This window comes from Balearica regulorum, chromosome 13 (genome assembly GCF_011004875.1).
Source record: "Balearica regulorum gibbericeps isolate bBalReg1 chromosome 13, bBalReg1.pri, whole genome shotgun sequence".
Lineage (NCBI taxonomy): Eukaryota > Metazoa > Chordata > Aves > Gruiformes > Gruidae > Balearica > Balearica regulorum.
The window spans coordinates 5,827,187-5,840,288 of record NC_046196.1 but is presented as its reverse complement, the minus strand read 5'-3'; the positions used below and the strand labels follow the sequence as shown (position 1 = coordinate 5,840,288).

General features: G+C 37.9%; 1 protein-coding gene across 1 annotated transcript in view; it reads left to right on the top strand.

Annotated features, from left to right (window-relative positions):
- The window catches only part of CDYL2 (chromodomain Y like 2), a 62,801-nt gene that overhangs the window by 30,500 nt on the left and 19,199 nt on the right, over positions 1–13,102 (top strand). The window contains 2 exon segments of the mRNA XM_075765986.1: positions 2,948–3,542; positions 12,290–12,507. Of these exon segments, the coding sequence (XP_075622101.1) occupies positions 2,948–3,542; positions 12,290–12,507 (813 nt within the window).

Below are 13,102 nucleotides of genomic sequence, written 5' to 3'. Positions count from 1 at the left end.
AAGTGAAGCATTGATAGTTTTGTTCTGAAAATGCAGTAATGACATGCTTAATCTGTCCCAAATATATTTGCTTTCTGAATGTTTTTCCTGAAACCATTTATTAAATTTGACCCAATTTCATAAATACTTTTATTCTGCCTTCATGATGTGTTGAACTGGTTAATCACATTCTCCATTGCCAGTATTTTGTTTCTCAGAAACAAAGACCACTCGTGTTGTCTCCATTTATCCTCTTAATTGAAATGCATAATGCCTCATCACCAAAATACTTGAGTGTTTTCCATACTAAAAAAATGCTCTCCACAAAACCCTTCTCTTCACTCTTCCTCCTTTTTCTTTTCCCTTCACTTTTCCTCCTTGTAGGAGAGTAACAATGTGAAAGCGAGAAATCGGTACAGTTAAATGTAAAGATATGTGCATGAGTGAAAAAAGGGTGAAGTTGAAGAGATGGTTCTTGTTTGTGATTCTGAAAATGGCAAGGTATGTGTCTGTCCTTTCTGAGGTGCTTACTTCAGTGATCAAGTGGGGAAATGCAACTGGTGCAATCCCTCCAAAGAAAGAAGGTACTCCAAGGTAGCATCAGCTTGACACATTTGTGTTCCAGGTCCAAACTCCTGAATTACAAAGGGAGGGGAATGCATGTATTGTTTATTAGTTAGTACAGACACAACAGCTCTAAACCAAATTCTCTACAGTAATGATAGCTGTGGTCTACTGAGTTTAGCAGCAATTTAATTTTTTCCCCAGGACATACATATATATATATATACACACACACATATATTTGTTCCTTGGTTTAGTGAGCTGCAGTAATTAAAGTAACAAATCCACAGACAACCACAGGCCACTACAGAGTTCCAGGGTTCAATGTACTAGTCCTTCTGGCTAGTCCTAGATAGGGGGATGAGAAGTATTTTAAAGCCAGGGATAATTTGGACAGCTGCTCTCTATAATGTCAACAAGATCATAATAAGTCTATTAGTTTGACAATTGAAAGCCACACATCCCGAATGAGGACCAAAAAAAATGCTAGTTCATTTTTTTTGTATGAGGACTCTTCCTCTTTTCAGACAAATGATCTCAAACTTGCCTAGACTGAGCTTCAGTTAATTGTTTTGCCACGTTGAGCAATCCTGAAGGGGACTGTGCTAAATTCAGAGTAAAGATGATGCCTTGCTTTGCTTCTGCAGTGGTTCTATGCAGATACTTGATAAGACAGAGCACAAGAACAAGCTATTTGGGATGCTGCAGTTGAGTGCCCTGGAGATGGAGGAAAGCTGTCCACTATGACTCAGACATAGATATCTTAGCAGAGTCCCTGTGTCAGTGAATTGAGATAGAGGTGTAATGTTTAGTTGCTAATTACATTTATACTCCTTTGGGGAACCCACCAAGATTTCTATGAATGTACAGTTCCAGCCAGTGAACAGACAGAATTAATCCATTGGTTTGCTCTAACTGGGGACCTAAAAAGAACAATTACTTACACCGCTGTGATTGCCCTTCCTCAAGGTTAAATTCTCCATACAGACTCCACTGTAGTTCCTCACGTGACATGATTTTTCTTTGAAGAGCAATGTGAACTACTATATTAGCTAGCCACTTACTTATTTTTCTAAATTAACAATAGTGCTTCCGGTTAACAATAATGTTGTTGTTTTCATTAGTGGCATCTTTATCCCTCGTAAGCCACATTTTGAAAAAATTAAAAGATTAAAGAATCAGAAAATAAAACTTAGGAGAGACTTCAAAAGGTTTTCTCATCATAACCTGATTTTCCAGCAGTGATTTTTCATGGCAGATGTTTGTCTAACAAAAACTATTTCTTCTAAAAACCTTCCATACCTTTCCTACGTTACCTATTCTAATGCTTAATTCTTCCTACACTCCTCCTAATGACTTGATCTAAATTTCACTTGATGCAATTTAAACCGGTGACTTGCTGTCCACTGATTGTGCTTGGGTTTTCATATGCACTCTCCCTCTAGCTGAGATCTTGCCAGCGCTGAGATAGCACAAAGATCTCTTCGGTTGTACAGTCCATTTTCGACAACAGCATGATACTGTTAATTCACATTCAGCTTGCAGTCCCAATGTAGTCTCTTATCCCTTGGTGCAGAAACGTTCCTTAAATTGACATTCTCTAGCATAGGTTCATGAAATTCATTACTTCTGCATAAGAATCCTGCCTTTATGCCTTTCATTTGCTTTTTTTTTTCTTTAATTAGTGCACTCACAAATTTTGTGTATTTACTCAAATATTGCATTCATAAAAAAAATACAAATTTTTATAAGTTGGAAGTAGCAAAGTGGATGTACACTACTGCAAATACTCTTTGGTGTAAAATACTGTAATTTATAATCGGTTCTGTGTTCAAGATAGTTTGAAGACATGAAGAAGTATGGAGATGTTTATAGGGATACAATGCACATGTGGATTCAGGGCAATGATCAGTTCTTCACATTGTGGCTATTGCAGGTTCCCAGATCTGATCAGGTGTTTATGTCTCTTCTTAATGTTTCCAGAAGGGGAAATAGGTTTGCTGTCAAAATACCGCTGGGGCTACTGCGTTCCTCTCCTGTACTGCCAGGTCTGTTCACGGGAATTCTTTGTTGAACAGACACGTAACACTAAACGTCATGTCAGGCGGTTTATACACACCCCAAGTAGGTTCTCATCAGCAGTCAGCATGGTCTACATAGGATCCGATGGGAACACAGTGTTGGACTGCATGCTATGCAACTGAGGTACATTTAAAGCTGTAAAATAGGTTGCTACATTTGGCTAGCCTGGGTGTCAGAGTCAGTTCATATTTTAGGAGAATCTCATGAATACTGAGGTGTCTTTACAGTGTCAGGAAGGCCTTCATAGCTGTGAATGAAGAACATTGTTTTCATGACCAAACTATTTTTCTTTCTAATATGATATTTTTGGTTTTTCTTTTAGGTAGAGAGGATTGTAGACAAAAGGAAGAACAAGAAGGGCAAATGGGAATATCTGATCAGGTGGAAAGGCTACGGAAGCAATGAAGACACCTGGGAACCTGAACATCATCTACTACATTGTGAGGAATTTATTGATGAGTTCAATGGACTACATGTTACTAGAGAAAAGCGATCAAGACATGGGAAACAGGCCAGTGCTCCAAAATTTTTACGGGAAAGCCGAGGGTCATCTGTTGAGAAAATATCACATAGACCTTCTGAATCTGGGAAGTCTAAAGGGTCAACACACAAAAGGAAGAGAATTAATCCATCTCTTCAAAAACAGAAACGAGGATACGCAGCAAAGCCAGCATCTGCTAATGACAGGGCTGCTAAAACTGTGACTTACCGAACTACTCCCAGCGGTTTACAGATCATGCCACTGAAAAAGCCACATAATGGTCTGCAGAATGGAGATGGCAGTCATGAGAAAGATTCTAGACATTTTGGGAATGGCTCACAACAGCAAAACATGGATTTAAACGATCATGAAGGAGAACAAAATTTGCCCAGCGTTTTGGAAGTTAATAACGATTCACCTGTTGTGAATGGAATTGGTATGTGATTTAAACATCTACAGTCTTGGGGGTGGGGGGGTTAATTGCAGCAACTGCAAGCAGAGAGTCCACTCGTGGAAAAATCATTGTCATGCTACACAAGTGATACGGTGAGGAGCACATAAGTTTCATTGTCTTTCCCCATATATTATATGATTTTCTTATCGCTTGGCTTCTCTCCTTCCATTTCCCATGGAGTACCATGAAGCAGTGTGGGCTTTATTACATGTCTTTGCAGTATAAAGTGTTTGTGGGGAAATGATGGCAAGGCTTGGGGTAGGAATGACAGTGGAGGTGTGTATAATACTGCAACGTTGGGTTTGTGTATCACCAAATAACAAATCACTTCTCAGTTCTCTGTGTGCACAGACCCAATGGCCTAGAAAGATCAGGATTATTTTAGAAACAGAATTAATGCCACTCCTGCTAAAGTATCCTGGTATGTCCGAGTAACATTTGAGTTCCTCAGTATTGATGCCAGTTGTATTCAGGAGTACTCAGCACTGCCAGGTCCTTGTCTGGGTACCTCAGAAGTCGCAAGACATACTTTATGGGAAGGTACAAACTGCCTTGAAGTGAACAAGAAGAAATAGGAGAAATTTCTTTCTAATGCCCATAGTTAGCGACTGAGTTCTCAAAGAACAGAAGTTTACGTTCTTTGTAAAATACTGTTCAGTTTAATGCAACTAAGTATGTATGTGTCCAATTTTTTTTTTTAATCCTACCAAACTTAAAGCCACAATGATGCTTTGTGGCAGTAATGTCCAGGAGCTAACAATGAGATGCACATTTTATTTGATCAAGTTTTTGGGTTTGGGGTTTTTTTGACCTTTGCTTTCATTGAATAAGCTCTTGTCCATACATGAAAGGATAAAGAGGAAGACGTCCTGTCAGGCTGTAGGCAGCCCCAGCCTTTTAAGCCTTCCTACCACGTGGAAGTCTTTCCAGATTCCTGGTAGTTTTCAGTATCCTCTTGTGCCTTTGGTGTGTGGGGTGGTTTTTTTAATACCTTTTAAAACCAGCAGGAGTTGTTCCAAATTATTTCCTACTGCTTACTGATATAGTGGCAATACAACCTTTTGAGAATTATTTTTTCTGCTGTTACACACTGCATAAAGGTTTTCATTGAGTGATACAGAGTTGCTCTTAGTATTTTTTTTGCCTTACTGGTTACAGTTAATTTAAAACACAGCTATATGTATGATTCTTTTCATTATGCATTTAATCTGCTTTACTGTTGCCAATTCACCTTTTTCTTATGACTCAGTGAAGCTCTTCAAAATCTTTCCTAAATTTTACTCTACTTATTTTGTATTCCTTTCAAATTTTCCTCTCATACTTCTCATCCCAGTTCATTAATACATACATTAAATAAACTAATCCTTCTGCAGGTCCTTGGGGCAGCCAACTACTAATCATTTGACATGATGAAAAGTAACCATTTGTTCCAATTATTTATTTTTATTAGCCACTTTCTGTAGCCCATGATAGCACTCATTTCCTTAACAGCTTCTTGTGAATTGCCCTGCCAAAAACTTTTCAAAAGTCAACCTAAATTATATCACCTCACTTTCCATTTTCCACCCTACTGGCAACGTAGCAAATGCTGCTTGATTTGGGAAGTGGAACTGACCTTGCCTAGTCTTACTCGTTACATCCTATAGCTGCTGGGATCTTTCAACCCAGGCATCCAAAATCTCATTAAAGACTCCCAAACGAGCAAAATATATGGTCAGCTTTAAATGCATAAGTAGCCCTGATGATGTCAATGACACTTAGAATTGAGTGTGCAGGCTGCTTCTTTATAAAGACTTGCATATCAAATTCCAGATGTGTATAAAGTTATTTTTCTTTGCTTTCTTACTGTTTCTAATGAAGTTTTTTTTAATCATTTGGTTTATGTTATTCATTGGGGAAGTTCTGATACAAAATGTATCTTTAAAATGCAGTAATTCCCATATTTTAGAGTTTGGTTTTGTTGTTGTTTTTTTTTAATGAAGAACTGAAGGGCTACAGAGAACTGCAAGGTCAAATGAGCCTTCCATTTGTCCCCACAGGAGCTAATAAATGGCATCCACCACCCCCTGTTTGAATAATCCCTGTAAGAGAGCTCTATTTCAGTAGAAAGCTGCTTTGCCTAAGCATCCAGGTGTTCTGCCACGTACAGAGGGCTCCTGGCCTAACAGCTGATGTATGCAGGTCCTTTAAAACATTTCTTTATGATGGTTTTTGCATTCTCCAAATCTATTCTGTACTGTGCTCTCCTTTCTCCTTTGCATTCTGACCTCCCTATAGGCAAAAGCAAGAGATCTTTAAATCTCTACCTGGTTCTCGTCTGAAAAACCCATACTCAGCAGCACTCCCAAGGTCAGAAATCCCTCCAGTCTTGCTTTGTGATACCCAGCACATGCATAGTGGAGAAAACTACAAAGAGAAGAGATGAGACTACCAAAGTAAGAGCAGACAGAAACTGGTGAAGAAGGGTCAAAATAAAAATACTAGCTTTTTTTCTAACGTTGCCCTACAAGCTTGAGAGAAGTCACATTTTCTGATACAGCATTTTACATCATTTGAAATGTCAAGTGGAAGAAACTTGCACTACTCTTCAACAAGTCCAGCAATTTACTGAATTCCCTCAGTATTCACTCACAGGGAAATAGCACAGAAGATGCCAGTGAGACTCTGCCACATGTCCCGTTAGTATCACAAACTCATTTTAAACAGGATAGGTGTCCACTAAAACTGGTCTGAAATTTTACAAATTACAAATGAATAAAGTTTCAGAGAAAAATGCCAATTTGTTGAATAACAGAAGTTTTGTTGCAAACATCTTGGGTTTCAAAACTTTCTCCAAATCTGAGCCAAGGTCTCAAGGCTTTGTCCCTTGAGACCGGGAGCAATGTGGCAGTCTGCTTGGCAGGACTCCCACGTTTAGCTTTGAGGCAGCCAGCTATGCCAGAGGTTTCAGGCAGTCTGCCACAGAGTCTGGCAGTTGAAAGTCCGGCATGCCCCACCAACGCTCGCAGGGCTCCCAGGCACTATATGGAGAACAAAGAGGGAGCCTGGAGGACCTGGGTTTGGCTCCCAGAAGCTGTGCCTCCCGGGCAGCCCCATGCAGAATCCGATAGACATCTGTGTCAGTTTTGAGATTGCCTATATGAAGCCCAAATGAATGTCAGACTCATTTTACAGCTAAGTGTAAGAGTGCACAGAAAATGTATATAGAAATTTTAAGTTGGTCTTGAGATGAAGCCTAGAATTGGCAAACTCAAAAATTCCCCACAATTTGAAAACCCAGCTATAGGCCCAGCTCTGCTACCAGTGTTGGCCTATGGTTGAAGGTGTCCAAAGCCCATCAACTTGAACCAGTATTCTTTCATATTATAATAATGTTTAACTACCAGTATATTGAACCAAGCAATGTAATTAGTAATTTATAAACTATAACCAATCAAAAAATAGCTATTTTGTTTATCTGTGGTATGCCAGTTCTGTTGAAAGAAATAATAGCTATTTGAAAACTAGTTTTTGAAGACTCCTTGAATGGATTTCCACCAGTCCGTCTTTGGTTTTGTGTATACATCCACTTGGGTACAAGTGTTTCCTGCTCAACCTATAGATAAAACTCTCACCAGTACACTATTTACCCCAGAGAGATGACTGTATACCTACAGATGTATGCACAAAATCATATCTGCACCCTAGTGTAGGCCTGGAACCTTGCTGAACTTGGGACAGACCTTTCTTACCCAAACCTTCTACACATCCTGTCATAAGGAGAGTAGAGTCATCTTTACTGAAAGTTATTTAAGGGTCTGCAAATTGGAAAATACTGAAAAAGTCTGCAGGATAACATCCACTGATGCTCCCAGGAGCTAACAATACTGTTCTTTCTCGTGATATTTGTTGTCTTCTGTTACCACATGTCTGTTTCTCTCCAGATACTGTAATTGAGAGTGATTGTTTTGTCAAGTTTCTTGACAGCATCAAAAAACATCCCCTTTTAATTTTTTCTTTCCCTTTTCTACATCACTCTATTTCTGTACCATCTGCTGAAGAAGTTTTGCTTGTCATGTATCACTAACCACTGTTTTTCTCCATTACGAAAATCTTTGTAGTCTCATGGTTCCCTTAATTTAAATACTCTCTATGAACTTTTAGTCACTGCTTCCTCTTGTTTTTTTTAGCTTGTTCTGTTTTATTTATTCTGGAGCAATACTGGTAGTAAAAGACAACCAAATATGCTTGCTTTCCCAGTTTGGATAAAAACTCATTGCTTTTAGATATCTTACAGATGCTCCCCTTAGCTGGAGAAGTCTGAAATTATTAGTAAATTATCAACAGAACACTGCTTTTAAGTATGTACAGCATTAACCATGACCCACAAGAAAGACAGAAAGGAGAAAGAAAAAGGCTATTGGGAAGACTGAGGAATGCCAAGCTGTTTGTCACCAGGGAGAGTGAGGGAGCATGGTTTATTTCACCTAGAAAAATTAAAGCCTTAGCTCCATGATCCTTTTCATTCAGCATAAATGCATGCTGCTAACAAAAGGAGAGTCCAGCCCTCCTTCCCGTGATAACCTGATCGTTATTCCCATCCCTTCTCCTGCACCAATTCTGGTTTAACAGTCTTGAGGCTACAAGGTGAACCTGATGTGTTTGAAAATTAACCACAGTTTTGCAGGGTGAGTTTCCAGCCAGAACAGTTCATCAGGTCAGTTCACAGTATCACTGCCTACCTGCACACTAGTGCCAGCACCAGGATCACTACCTAGCATGGTGGCACAGAGACTGCTCCATTAAACTGCCTGGGATGAAACTCTTCTTAAGAAAACACATATCTGAAAATAACAGTAGCTTGAGGTGTCCTCTTCTAGTGGGTGGAAGCAGTGGAAGGAAATGGGGAGAACTGAGTTCTCTAAAGCGTTGAGTGATCTGAGGCTCATTGCGATCTTTCTTCTCTTTCCTCTCCTACTCTTTGTCTGCCTCATCTTTTTAGACTATAAATTTCTAATGCATTTTCCTCAATGCCTGGTATAATGGAAGCCCAGTCTCAGGCTCAATCTGGAAACTTTAGGTGCTTTCTAGTACCAACAGCAGCAGCAGTAACACCGTTACATGTTGTTCCCTTTGACAGTAGTGGAGTACTAGAGAAGATACAGGGACAGGCAACTAAAATGATGAAGAGGATTACAAGAATAGAAGAGGTTTCAGTTAGGAGAAGGGGAGGCTGAGGGGGAATATGATCAAAGTTTACAAAATCATCAAGGCCTCAGATAAAGTAAATGCCAAACTGTTGTTCACTAAATCCCTCAATAGCAGAACTAGGGACCACTCACTGCAACTGGTAGAACATCAGATAAAAGCACAGATGAAAGAAAATTCTTCTCTGTGTAGTGGCTACACAACTTCTCCAATTCATACCACAGGAGGCTGTGGAGACAGACATCATCAACAGGCTCAAAAGGGGATTACAGAAATCCATTAAAAGGTCCATGAGCAAATTCTGAAGGAAACAGGAAGGATGAATCCTCTCATATTCCTATACAACACTTAGGGGTGATACTAGGGGAAAGGACTGCAGAAAGTGGCCAAGCTTGCATTTTCTCCTTAAATAGCATCCTGTACTGCCATTCTTGGAGGATTACTAGATACACCAGTGGTCTAGGAATATCTTAAGTTCCCTTAAAAAATATTGAAACTTCTTCTAAATATCAGGTTTTAGGTATTCCACAAGTTCTACTGCTGATTAAAAACAAGGTAATAATTGGATTAAACTCCCACTAAAAGAAGGAATATTTTATCCTGCTCTGGTTTCTTTTTGTACTTAGACTGAGCATGAAATACTCACTACTACCACATTTAGAGGTACCTAAATCTTCCTAAGTTAATATGTGACATCTTTAATTTGTTTCACATGCAGTATAGATTGCTTTGAGAATGCCTCTTTTTTCCTTTGTCACAGTCATTTTTCATCTTGACGTATTAAGGTGCCGTTACCCTTGTGTGCATTGAGCAGGTGCTAACTATTAAGCCTCACACAGAGACAATCTGGGTGCCGTAGTGGCTCCAGAGCAAACCTTCAGTAGCTCCATCACATCCATGCAACAGACGTGCTAAATTGGCCTGGTTTAACTTGAGTCTTGTCTTTGGATTTTGCCAATAATTTTCTCCAGTTTATCAGATTAAACAAGATTACAGGGATGCACAGTATACACTGAAACAACAAGTTACTCACTTGTTGTTCTGTTAATCATCCATTCTTGGAAATGACAGCGTTCCATTTATGTTTCTCTGATATTTAAGTTACGTCTTTCTTTCCTCTGGTTAAATTTCTGTCAGCTGGCATGCAGACAGTTAAAATATTTTTATAAGATCTATAGTTTCTTACATCATATATACAATTTACAAACTGAATATATTACTCAAAAAAGAATACAACAAAAAATTAAAATAAAATTATTAGTATGAGGCTTTTTGTTGAGCTGGATTATCTCTGTGAATTAATCTTATACCATTCTCTTACCATCTGTATTTAAAATATACGTGGCATAGTCTTCAACACTAGGTAGATAATCAGTACAGTTAGTCTGATGCATCTTGCATTCAGTGGTCATTTGTGCCTCTGATTTTTTGTAAGTTCTTTATGATTTTTTGGGAGATTTAACTCCACATCTTAATAGCTTATTGCTGGGTCAAACTATATAGTAAGGATTGAATAGATAAAAATGCAATATTTAAAAGTCTGCCTCAGTCAAATAATTAATTTATTTCAGTATATTATTCCCAATGTGATTAGTTTTCCATTACTAATTTCAGAAGTTGATTTTTGTTTGTAAGAATACACATCAAAATATATGCAGTAGCAAAACCTTAAGAAAAAAGAAACATGCCATAAGAAATTATTCATAATTTTTAAAATTCAAGCACATGGTGATTTCTACACTTTTAGAGAATTATTGTCAAGAAAACAGATTTTAAATTCTGCTGGCTTCAAATGATTTATTTTCAAATTGGTAATCTAATGTAATTTGTAAATGTTTTCATTGCACCAGTTAAATCCTCTAGTCAATATAATATAGGTGATGCTTTAGATGGTATCTCTTAATTTAATGATGAGAAAGTTTTATGATCAACTGAAATAGCAGACTTTTTAACAAACATGCATTTCTGTGCGTAGATACATGTGTACCCGCATGCACACATCACATGGTGAGGCCAAATGATGCACCAGTTAAACACTATTGAGCACTCTCAATATATTTTAACATCACATACCATAACTGCAGTGTGTGTACAGGCATTTCACACGCTGTGAACAATTCCACTGGCCATTGCCAACTGAGAGGTATCAGACAGTTCAATTACCTACATAAACATCAAGTTGAAACATAGCTAATCCAAAATTCAATTCTGTTCCAACAGAGCATTTTTAATTGGATAGTGGTCATTTAAACTATACAATTTAAATCTATGTCCTAATATTCGTGTCATCTGCCCTTTAAAGATTCCTGGCTATTTGATACCAGAAGCTGGAACAGGTCAGCTTTGGCAGGAGTAAAGAACAGAACAAAGGTGTTTTCATTCAGCTCTTTCTTGGCCTTTCTAAAATATGGTATAGTGTGGACTCATGTCTATTTAAACAAAAAACAGATTTGGAAACTATTTTAATGAACAGAGTAACTTTAATCTCCCTTCCTCAACAACCTGTCTCTGCTTTACTTTTAATGGCAATAGTGTGAAACATCTGTAATTAGAAAAGGAATCTTGCAAAAAAATCTTGTAAAGATATTTTCAACATTCCAACTCAGCATTGTTACCAATCATAATGTATTGCCTATTACACAGGAACGGTAAACATAATCGAAGTAATAGTTTACTGTTCATACACAGTGTAAGTCAGATTAATCCGCCTTTTAAAATTGATGTATTATTACTCTTATTTGTTTTTAAGGAGGAACTATATCTTTCTTGTCATAATTCCTTTTTTCCCTACTGCTGGATAGCCTCCAAAATGGCATCAGCCATGTACAAATTCCAATATTAATATCAGTCAAAGCATATATTAATATTAGTCAAAAGCCAGTAATTATTAGTAATTATTGTTACTGTAAAATGCAATGAGCAGAAGCTTGGGATGAGAGCAAAGAGGATGGCTAATGGTTACTTGTAATGCTAACCAGAAGGATTCACGGAAGAGAACGCTGGTTGTGTCAGCTTAGTAAGAACTCCCTTAACTTACTGTTACATAGAGATGTGCAACAAGTGTGTATTCAGGTTGTCATTTGAAACTGATAATGACTTTTTGGTCACCATAAAAGGAAGTAAACGTAACTTTGAAAGATGGGATTTAGACTAAACCTGTCATGTCAAGTTCTTCCAAAGCTGAAGTAGAATTTTCCTATGAATTCAGGGATCACCCCAAATTCATATGAAAGACTATGATACAATTGCTTTCATCTTCGAAGCAGAACTGAATCCCTTTAAGAGTACCAGCCCTACATGCTACATAGTTCTTGGATCTAGAGGTTGTCTGATCAGAGAACAAAAAGTACTGCATGCTGGAATACAGAATAGTAAGAATGGCTTGAGGCCACATTTGACCAGCCAGGCATATTTTTGATTTATCAGACTTATCACATAGAGGCTATTGTAAATACGAAGCTCTGTTTAAGCTAATAGAAAGTATTGCTCCATTTCTTTGAAGCTATAGACATAATTATGCTTTGATTCTTTCTGTCTGAAAGGTTCTTCTCTGGCCAATGGAAGCTTGAATCTACACAGCACTGTGAAAAGGAAACTGGATGGGGAGAAAGATTATGTCTTCGATAAGAGACTAAGATACAGCGTACGTCAAAATGAAAGTAACTGCCGATTCAGGGACATTGTAGTCCGGAAAGAAGATGGTTTCACACATATTTTGCTGTCGAGTCAGACTTCAGATAACAATGCACTGACCCCAGAGGTAAGCATGTAGCCGTAAAAGCCAAAGAAAGCCATTCTAATGTGTGGGTTATCTTGGAAAATCTGCACTCGAAGTGGATTTTATATATTTTTATCCTAATTGATTATCTTAAAAAAAGAAATATGGAGTTCAGATATATCTAACTTTTTCATGCTTGGGATTGCTATAAAAAAAGAATGCAATGGAAAATATTTTTTGATTTACATGTCTGAAACCAAAAATGAGAAGTAAAGAAAGGAATGGCAGAATCAGTATTTCCAGCATGGGGTTGTATGAAGCAGTTGCTCACATGTTGAAGTTACTGATATTTACTGTCCTTAGGAGGAATCTGGTCTCTCTCATTTTATTAATTTAAATAGTGCTCTAGTTGTTGCATACGGAGGAATTTCAGGCTGTATCCTGAGACAGTAATTCTAAAAGATTATCTTGATCCCTAACTGCTTTTTCTCTAAATCACTTTATGAGTCCCTATGTATGAAATGTTAACCAGTTAGGGCCTCTATTCTCAGCTGAACTGCATAAAGTCATACAACATGTAAATGATATTAATTATTTCCCTTATTTCAAACATTTAGAGTTGGACTTGGATTTGTAG